The sequence below is a fragment of the Mus pahari genome, chromosome 21 (assembly GCF_900095145.1).
Source record: "Mus pahari chromosome 21, PAHARI_EIJ_v1.1, whole genome shotgun sequence".
Lineage (NCBI taxonomy): Eukaryota > Metazoa > Chordata > Mammalia > Rodentia > Muridae > Mus > Mus pahari.
The window spans coordinates 22,602,367-22,612,588 of NC_034610.1; the positions used below are offsets into that span (position 1 = coordinate 22,602,367).

A 10,222-nucleotide genomic window follows, 5' to 3' on the forward strand; every position below is an offset into this window, starting at 1 on the left:
AGGAAGGAAGAAAGAGAAAGAAAGAAAGAAAGAAAGAAAGAAAGAAAGAAAGAAAGAAAGAAAGAAAGAAAGAAAGAAAGAAAGAAAGAAAGATAGATAGATCAGAACAGAAGAAACAAAAGATCAAGGGGCCAGAGAGACGGTTTAGCGGTTAGGGCACCAACTGCTCTTCTAGAAGTCCTGAGTTCAAGTCCCAGCAACCACATGGTGGCTCACAACCATCTGTAATGGGATCTGACGCCTCTTCTGGTGTGTCTGAAGACAGCTACAGTGTACTCATATACATAATAAATAAATAAATAATATTTAAAAGATTAAGTAACACTTGGAATTGGTTATAAGACTTTGAAATCCTTTAGGATCCTGCAAGGAACAGCTTCAGCAAACGCTGGAGAGAAGCACCTGACTGGAGAGCTCAGGAGATGGTGGCAGCAAGGAGGGAGACATGGCACACAAACAGTTCCACACAAGGGGAAGGGGGCATCTCAGGGCCGTAGGGCTCTCTCCTCTATTTTTAAGATTCACTTTCTTTTTACGCTTATGCCTGTATACCTGCAGAGCCAGGAGAGGGGCAGGTCCCTGGAGCTGCAGGTACGAGGTTACGAGCTGCCCATGAGCACAGGGACCCAAACTCAGGTTGTCTGCAAGAGCAGCAAGCATCGCACACTGCTGGGCACTGCTGGGCCAGCTCCCCAGCTCCCTCCCACAGTAACCTGTGACAACAGTCAAGTGAGACAGAAAGCGATGGTGGCCAGGCAAGGTGGCACACACCAATAAACTTAGCACTGGAGAAACAGAGGCAGGAGGATCCCTATGAGTTTGGGGCCAACCTAGCCTAAAAAGTTCTAGGCCAGCCAGAGCTACACAGTGAGACTCTGTCTCAACTCCCACCTCAGAAAAAGAAAAGTGCTGGCGTGAGGTGTGGGGGGAGGGAGGATACCCACTGCAGGAGCACAGGACAGAGCACCACCATGGCAGGGGCCCACTGGGTAAGCAGGAAAGGACGGACACAGGCAGGCAGACGGTGGGCTTTGCAAGTGTCCACAGGAACCAGGCCATAGGAGAGTCCTCCAAAACTGTGCTTTAAGCTGGGCGTGGTGCTATACTCCTGTACTCTAGAGAGGCAAGAGGAGCCCCTGAATGTGAAGCTAAAATTTGGTGATCTGAACCACATGCTCCCTCACTGCATATGTGTGTGTGGTTTTATATATATGGGGGGGGGGGGTACGCCTAGGGAGATGGCTTAACTGGTAATGAACAATCATAGGGACCTGAGTTTAATACCCAGAGCCCAGAGTTTTTTCTTTAAAGAACATGGTGTACACATTTATAATCCTAGCACTGGGGCAGTGGAGACAGGTGGCTCTCTGAGGCTCACTGACAGGCCAGCTTAACCGTTACCAGTGAGCTCCAGGCCAGTGAGAGGCCCTGTCTCAACAAACAACAAAATATAAGATAGACAACAGCTGTTAACAGGTGACCTATGGCCTCCACACATACAAACACACACATTCTGTCTCTATCTGTCTGTCTGTCTGTCTCTCTCTGTCTCTCTCTCACAATAGAAATAATGAAACAAATGTATTCCTAGCTGGGCATGGTAGAGTACATCTTTAATCCCAGCACTCGGGAGGCAGAGGCAGGCGGATTTCTGAGTTCGAGGCCAGCCTGGTCTACAAAGTGAGCTCCAGGACAGCCAGGGCTACACAGAGAAACCCTGTCTCGGAAAAGAAAAGAAAAGAAAAGAAAAGCCTCCACAGCAAACCCGTATCTCAAAAGGAAATCTCCCAAGGAGAGGCCCTTCCAACCTGTACCAGGCGATGAGGAAAGACGCGGGCTGCACACAGCAGATGTGTGACTTGTGATTGAGAAATAAGAATCATCTAGAAACAAAAAGCAGGGCGAGGGCAAGGAGTGGCTCTAAATGGCAGCTGTGGTGAGGCTGGACGACGCAGGAGCAATGAGAGTTCAAGCCCATCCTGGTCTCCCCGCTGAGTTTAAGGGCCATCCTAGACAGCATAGTTGAGACTGCATGAAGAAGACAAACCCAAGAAAACAAGTGTGGGAAGGAGGGAAATCAGAGAAAAGCCCCCACAACTACTTTAGAAATGGAGAGCAGAATCGCCCCCACTGTGACCTTAGAACACTATCATGCTGGACACCAGGCGAGACACCCAGCGCAAGGCCTCCCCACAAGCCTGCGCTAGCTGAAGCCCTGGTACCATCCAGGGACTGGCCCAGGGCTTTGCTGTCCTCTTTTGAGCTTGTGGGGAGGTGTGGTCAGCAATGACGTCCTACTATCCCTCTGGGGATTTCAGGGACAGACACTCAGGCCACCAGAGCCTGTACCCACAGAGCATCCCCAGAGCCGGCCCACTCCATCGACTCGGGTGAGCTCAAGTCTAGGAAAGCACCGGGCGTGGTGGCGCACGCCTGTAATCCCAGCACTCGGGAGGCAGTGGCAGGTGGATTTCTGAGTTCGAGGCCAGCCTGGTCTACAGAGTGAGTTCCAGGACAGCCAGGGCTACACAGAGAAACCGTGTCTTGAAAAAAATCCAAAAAAAAAAAAAAAAAGTTTGAGAAAACCAAAGAGCAATGCACCAGGCAGCCCTGGCACTCCCCATGGAAAGACCTTAGGAGAAAGCATTTGGGGTGCCAGCAGCCCCTCAAACTCCAGATAGGATGGCCTGCATCTGCAAGCCTCCTACATACAGTCAGGGGAAGCAGAGACAGGAGGATCCCCGAGTGTGAGGCCAACTTGCCTGGCAGCAAAGAAAGCCCCCCTCAGGATGGCAGAAACAAATACTGATGCTGGTCCTCTGACCTGGACCCCAGGCCACGGCAGACGCAGGCCCCAGCACTTACACACCCCAATACATTAAACATGCATTAAGCCTCGCTCAGCAGACACTGCTGCTCTGACTCTCCCAGGCGCTGGAAGGTCACCTGGTGCGTACAGAGCATCAGTGACCTTTCTCAGGTCAGCATGCATCACTGTCCATCCCTAAAGACACCCTCAGTCTTCTCACGAGGAAGGCAGAGAGCACACACACATCCCGTTCTCATCAGAGGCTCGGGAAGAAGAGCTACCTCCCTGGGACAAAGATGGTCTGCATTACCCAATCTGAAGGGCATGGCTGATTCAAAAACCATAAAAGTATATTTGCTATTCTTTGTAGAGCCAAAAATTCAATATAAAAACAGAGCTGCAGGCCTGGAGAGATGGCTCAGCAGTTAAGAGCACTGGCTGCTCTTCCAGTGGTCCTGAGTTCAATACCCAGCAACCACATCTGTAATGGGATCTGATACCCTCTTTTGGTGTGTCTGAAGACAGAGACAGTGTACTCATACATATAAAACAAATAAATAAATCTTTAAAAACCAGAGCTGTGGGCTGTGGGTGTGGCTTAGTGGCAGAGCACTAGCATAGAATGCAAGGGGCTCTGGGTCCACTCAGCTCTGAAGGAGAGGAAAAAAGTAAGCATTTCAGCTGAGCCCTGTTCCCCACACTTAAGATGTGGAGGCAGGAAGATGAGGAGTTCAAGGTCAGCCCAGGATTCTGGTGTGCCTCTAAAACAACTATCGACCCAAATGAAAGCAAAATTAAGTACTGACTTATAAGTTAATTTTCTTTCCTGTGCCACCCACATCATGAATGACCTGTTCTTGGGTCTTGCCTCTAAATGGGATAAAAATTGGAAAACCCTGCAAGGGAGGTGCCTATGCACCAAGTCCTACAGTCACTGTTCAGCTCTCTAGGATGCCCCGTGCATGAAACTGAGCAGTAAGTTCTTTCATAACACACATTTGCAGTGTTTCTAAAGTCACCCCCACCCTCACACACACACACACACACACACACACACACACACACACATACACAGAGTGATCCTTTCACGTTGAATTAAGGACCACCACCATGACAGGTCTGAGACAGGGCTAAGCCCAACAGTCTTCAAAGTTGCACTTGAGTGGTGTGAGTGGTGGGTAAGAGCTGCTGAGTACAGCAGTAACTCAGGCACCATCTCACAGCTCCTTGGCACTTGTGTCAGCAATCATGAATGCTCATTTACAGAAATGTTAGGGGCAGCTAGCAGTACCCTTAAGCAGGGAACTTTTTTCCTGTCAGTTTCAATTTAACAGCAGGAAAACCAGCTACAAAGATCTCGCCTGTCCTGTCCTGTCCTGTCCTGTCCCATCCCGTCCCTCCCTCCCTCCCTCCCCAGCTCGGAGCTTGCTTTTCCTTAGAGACCTCACCTACAGTGGAGCTCAGTGGCTGTGCTAAGGACGCGTGTCCTGACCTGGGTGGGTTCTGATGCTCTCACTGCTTGGCCTGGAACTACGTCAGCTTCCTGGTGCTGAGGGATTTTTGGTCCATTTTTTTTTTTTAATGTTTTAATCTCTTTCTTCACAATATATGCCTGTTTCTTGACACTGGCTCCTTAAATTTAAAAATCAAGGTCACATCAGCACTTACGCTATTGTTGCATCATGCTAGTAATATTCTGTAAATGAGTCTCTTTTGATTAAAGCCATAGTCCCATTAAAAACATAAAATTGGACTGAATACCCTCTCCAGTGAGACTTTCTTTCCCCACGGGGTAGCAGTCAACGCTTCAATCCCTGGCACAGTTACTGAGAACATAGAAGTTTCCCTGGACTAACACAGCACTTCCCTTCCAACATAATTATATAATCTGGGAGTTAAACAATACCTTAGAGATTATTTTGCGATCCAAAATCCCTCAGGACTAAGAAACTACCAAATCCCCTCGGGGTGTGGATCTGTAAATCCCACCTAACAGATGCTGCGCCTCAGTGGGCGCTTCAGTTAAAGCCTGCTTGTTGTGCTGAACAGAACAAGTCCACCACCAGCCGTGTCTGCTAACATTCTTATTCTTACCAAACTCTGAACAGCCACTGAACCTATCATTCAAGAGTCACACACTGTCCTGCTCATAAACCAATATGCAAAAAGAAGTCCAGTCAAGGCTCTCCCACCATGGAGCAGATACTTTGACCCTTCTTCTAACAGTTTAAAATCTTTTTGTTTGTTTGTTTGTTTTTTCGAGACAGGGCTTCTCTGTGTAGCCCTGGCTGTCCTGGAACTCACTTTGTAGACCAAGCTGGCCTCGAACTCAGAAATCCACCTGCCTCTGCCTCCCAAGTGCTGGGATTAAAGGCGTGGTCCACTACTGCCCAGCAAGTTTAAAATCTAAAGCTCCAAAAAAAAACAAACCAAGTCAGCCCTACCCCTGGTCTGACCTACACAAGGCATAGACGGCCAAAGCATGCAAGCAAGCATGGCTGACGCCGGTCCATTGTAAAACTTACAACCAAGATTAGAAAATCGGCTGTTCCTTTGTTAAGGATCTCGAGTTTCTAGTATTTATCCAAAATATTCACATTTTCACCTCTAGGATGATCTTTTTAAAACAAACGGTCTTGCTGTATTCATGACTAAGTTACACAGCCTTCTACTTATAAACTTGGCCAGACCTAACCCCAGCACTGCAGTGAGGCATGTCATTATGCTAATTCGTTTTCCTCCTGTTAACAGCCCAGATCCCATCTGACTTCCCATATGACAATGAAGAGAACAAAGCTTCTAGAACAGCCTTCACCAGAGAGTTTTACCTCACGGATTCCAAAGCCCGCTCATCATTTAAAACATGACCTTGCTTACAAAGGGCTTTCGGGGACCTTTGGTAATGAAGGAAAGTAACAAAGTATACATTTCCAAAACGCCTGTTTTGCAATCCCTCAACAGCACAATGAATGCTTTCACTGATTTTCTTCAGGCCTTCTTTTCATTTAAATCCTCCTCCTCCTCCTCCTCTCCCGACAGTGATTCCTGGTAGTCCATCGTCCCTTTCATCAGAGCTTTTCATAACTAATGGGTCAAGTTCCTGTCGCCCATTTCAACAGGACGCAGGCTTGCCACCCCAGCCCACCGCCGAGGGCCGGGAGAATACATGTTCAGTTTCACTGTCCTTCATTGTTTTCAAGCTAACTGCCATCTTACCACCGTGCACACACACGACAGCAATGTGTCCCTGCAGGCATTTTATGAATTTCCAAAGCAGCTATTCTTTGTGGATTTACAAACCACGTGCCTTTCCTGAATCTCTCTTCATCACCACAGAAACGGCTTTGTGAAGCCGAAAAAAAAATTTTTTTTAAGTTCCTTAAAGAAAAAGGAAGAAGACTCTAAAATGTTCTATTTTCCTAGCATACCCTACGACTCATCCTACTGGGCACAGGGGAGAAACGTCGGGACCGCGATCGTCCTAAATACAGCTTTTGATGGTCGTCAAGTGTTTCGGTCAATATGAATAACCACCACGACGACAACCGTGTCCAGTGCCCTTTCTTTTCGGGCTCCACCACACGGACCCACCCAGCAGCTCAACGTTAGAATCGAACGGCTGGCCCCGGCTTGTCAAGCCGCTGCCAGGGCTCGCCCGCAGCCACCTCCCCTCGGTCAGCCGCAACCCCGCGGGCGGGCGGGCGGACGGGAGGGACGGAGGGACGGAGGGGAGCGACCCTCCGCTCCGCCACAAAGGCCGGCCTGCGCCCCGTGCACGTGTGCCGAGCGCCGAGCCGCTGCCCCGGGCGAACGGCGGCCGGCCCCCGACGGATGGCATCCCCCTGCCGCGGGCCCTCTCCATTCCGCTCCCCATCCCCCCCCTTGTCCCCAGGAAACCCCGTCGGGCGCCGCCGACCCCCGGCCGGGCGCCTCACCTCCTCCTCGCTCTCGCTGCGGAAGCACAGGCACGCGGCCCGCTTCTTGTAGCCGTCGCCGTCGTAGGTGCGGGTCTGGTTCGACTTGAGCTTCATCATCCTCCGGGCCCGGGTGCGGGGTGCCGTGCGGGGCCTCGGAGTCCAGGGACGGGGAGCCTGCTGCGGGCGGGCGGGCGGGCGGCCGCGCGCGCGCGCGCCCCAGGCTCGGTCGACAGGGCGGGGAGGAGGGTCTGTGTGTCCGCTACACGGCGCCGCGGCGGGACAGCCTCATTGCCCCCGGCCCAGGCCCCGCGCCGCCGTCACGGCCGCCGTCGCCGCCGCCGCCGCCCCCTCTACCGCCGCCGCCCCCGACGACGACCGCGCCGCCATTTTGGACGCGCTGCGTCAGCTGCGTAAGGGCACGCGGGCTCGCCGGACGGCGGCGCGTGCGCAGCGCAGACGGCGTTCGGGAATCGCGCCCGGCGCCGGAGAGCGTCTGCGCTGCTGGCCGCGGGAGCTGGCGCGGCCGCTACGCAGACAGCGTAAGGCCGGGGACGGCGGAAGCCGGGTGAGGCGCGGCGCGTGGGCACCACCCGCGACCCCACGGTCCCGGGCGCCGCTGGGCAGAGAGCGGAGGCCCGCCCAAGGTCACCGGGTGAGCGGCCCAGCCCGATCCAAGGTCGCACCGCTCAGAGGACGGGGAGGGTGACAGCGCCGCTCTGCTGTCCCTCGCCGCAGGCCGTCAACCTTAGCTGCCGGGGATCAGGAGTGGGGCGGGGCGTGTTTCTGCTCTTTGCGGTCAGTGGGTAGCTGTCAGGGGACTTAGGTGCGTCCTGCAGCCATTTGTGCAAAAAAGGCAAAAGCTGCCCAGGGCCAGGCCACTTGCCTGGCGGCGTGCTTGAGGGACTGGGTTCGAACCCCAGCGCTGCAAAAAGAAAATAAAAAGGAAGGAAGAAAGAAAAGAGAGAAAGGCATCCTCTTAAACAGGAGGAACAGAAGGGGAGAGACAACGAGAGTGTGCACAGCACGTGTACGTAAATCATGAAATATGGTTTCTGGCTGTGACGATACCCTGGGATGACCCTCTTGGAGAACGTGAAAGTGGGGTACAGCGTTCCTGCAACAAAATGGGAACCATTATCGTGTGCAAAACGTATAGAAAATTCTGTCAAGACATTCAAGATTTATAAATAAATTCCAAAGCATACGCGTGTGGGGACAGGTGTGTGCGCCATGATTGCTTCTGTGAGGTCAGAGGGTAACTTAAACGAATCCGTTTTCTCCCACCACACAGGACCAGGAAACTGAACTTAAGTGGTCAGGCCTGGCTGCAAATGACCTTTCTGGGATATGTGACTGGCCCCCATTACCTGTTTTTATCATCTTGTATGTAGTAAACTTCATTAATAATCTAGAAGGGCCCAAGAGATGTGTCAGTTTAAAAAGGCCATGGAGCCTGACCACCTGAGCTAGATCCCATTGGCTTCAACGCCACATGTGCTCTATGACATATGTGTCCACACACATTGTAACTTTTTCAAAAACTAAATGAAGGGGCTGGAAGGATGACTCAGTGATTAAGAACACTAGCTGTTCTTCCAGAGGTCCTGATTCAATTCCCAGTATGTGGTTGCTCACATGGTACCGCACATAGTAGCTCACAACTGTCTGGTGGCTCCGGTTCCTTCACACAGACATATATATGCAGCCAAAACACTAATAAAGTAAAAATTTTAAAAGTCTGGCTGGAGAGGTGGCTCGAGGATAGGAGTACCTGAAAATGTACAAAAGTGACCAGGGAGCACTGGATGTTATCAGCAACAGCCAAATACAATTTAAAACTGAAATTTGCCAGGTATGTATGAAACTCTAGATTCCAAATGAACTAGGAAATGGCGGTAATCCAAGCACTGTGGAGACAGAGGCAGGAAGACCAAGAATTCAAGGCCATCCTTGGCTACACAGCAAGTTTTTGGCTAGCCTAGGCTACATGAAACCCTGTTCCAAAGGGGCTCAGCAGTTAAGAACACTTCCTAGTCTTGCAGAAGATCCCAGCCTGGTCCTTAGTACCCACATGAGGTGGCTCCCCACCACCTGTAACTCCAGTTCTAACATCGCCTAGATTCTGTAGGCACTGCACACAGACAGGCATTCACACATACACAGAAAATAAATCTTTAAAAACAAACCAGAGGGGGCTGGAGAGATGGCTCAGCGGTTAAAAGCGCCAACTGCTCTTCCGGAGGTCCTGAGTTCAAATCCCAGCACTCACACAGTAGCTCACAACTATCTGGAATGAGATCTGATGCTCCTCTGGTGTGTCTGAAGACAGCTACAGTGTACTTACATATAGTAATAAATAAATGTTAAAAAAAAAAAACAGAATTATGCCTATTGATGCTTCTTGTGGATTCTCCTCAGAATTTGAGATTCCCATTTGATTTATAGCTTCCATAAATGTTGCTTCTTAGTCCCTTGCTGAGCCTGGTGTGGCTTTGGTGGGGACAGAGTGACTGGGTTCCTGCCCTTGGGACATGGCCCCATTGTAAGCCTTCATGAGTGTCAATGACTGCTGTGGACATAAAGTTTGTCTGTGTAATAACGTTCATATGTAAGGCTTGCCTGTGTAATAACGTACATATTTCCTGGAACCAGTACTAGCCGTGGAGGACTCTTTCCTTCCAAGGGATGACCTCCCTGTTAACATTAACAACTCCATGATAATTAGAAACAGCACAAGTCCAGGAGTCGAGGGTGTGGCTATGTCTCAGCAAAATGGTAAACAGTGGGGCCTTCAGGACAGCCCTTAAGGCTACAGGAAAGAACTCTAAATACAAGACTTCAGAATATATAATTTCTCAGCTATGCAAAGTGAATTATATGAGGAGCCTCACGAATCTAAAGGAACAAAAGCAGCTACACTCTGAACCAACTTGGTAGAAAATTACTAAGGAAGGAGATAAAGAGATTTAGGGAATGGTGATCAAAGGAGATCCCACCCAGCTAAGATTTTTGTATGCTTACAAAGGCAGATGGATTCCTGAGTTCAGGTTAGCCTAGGACAGAGTAAGGTTAGGCCCAGGCATGGTGGAAATGGTAACTTCAGGGCAGGCTCCCACCCAACTACCTTATTGTCTGTGCCCAACCAAGGCAGACAGATCTCTGAGATCTCTTGCTTTGTTAAGAGAAAATGTACACTTGCTGTCTCCTAGACGCCTGCAGTAGATGACTGAACTGATATGCATGCAAACAGAACACTGTACTTTTGCTCTGCAGGAGAGGAGCTAGCAGAAAGTAATGGCAGTTCTTTAGAATTTTCCTCTAGTGAGAGCTGAGCTTCCAGAAATCTCTGGAGAGGGAAAACAGCTCTTCAGGAATTTTCTCCAACAGGATTTCTAACTTGGTTAGGGATCCAGGTATTTTTTTGTTTTGTTTTGTTTGTTTGTTTGTTTTCGAGACAGTGTTTCTCTGTGTAGTTCTGGCTGTCCTGGAACTCACT

The 10,222-nt window shown here is 50.3% G+C and overlaps 1 protein-coding gene across 1 annotated transcript in view; it reads right to left on the reverse strand.

The window, feature by feature from the left end:
• The window catches only part of Nudt3 (nudix hydrolase 3), a 45,889-nt gene extending 38,775 nt beyond the window's left edge, over positions 1 to 7,114 (reverse strand). Inside the window, exon 1 of the mRNA XM_021220963.2 lies at positions 6,745 to 7,114. Within this exon, the coding sequence (XP_021076622.1) occupies positions 6,745 to 6,843 (99 nt within the window). The 5' untranslated portion in view covers positions 6,844 to 7,114. The remainder of the gene's footprint in view (positions 1 to 6,744) is intronic.
• Between the last annotated feature and the right edge of the window lie 3,108 nt (positions 7,115 to 10,222).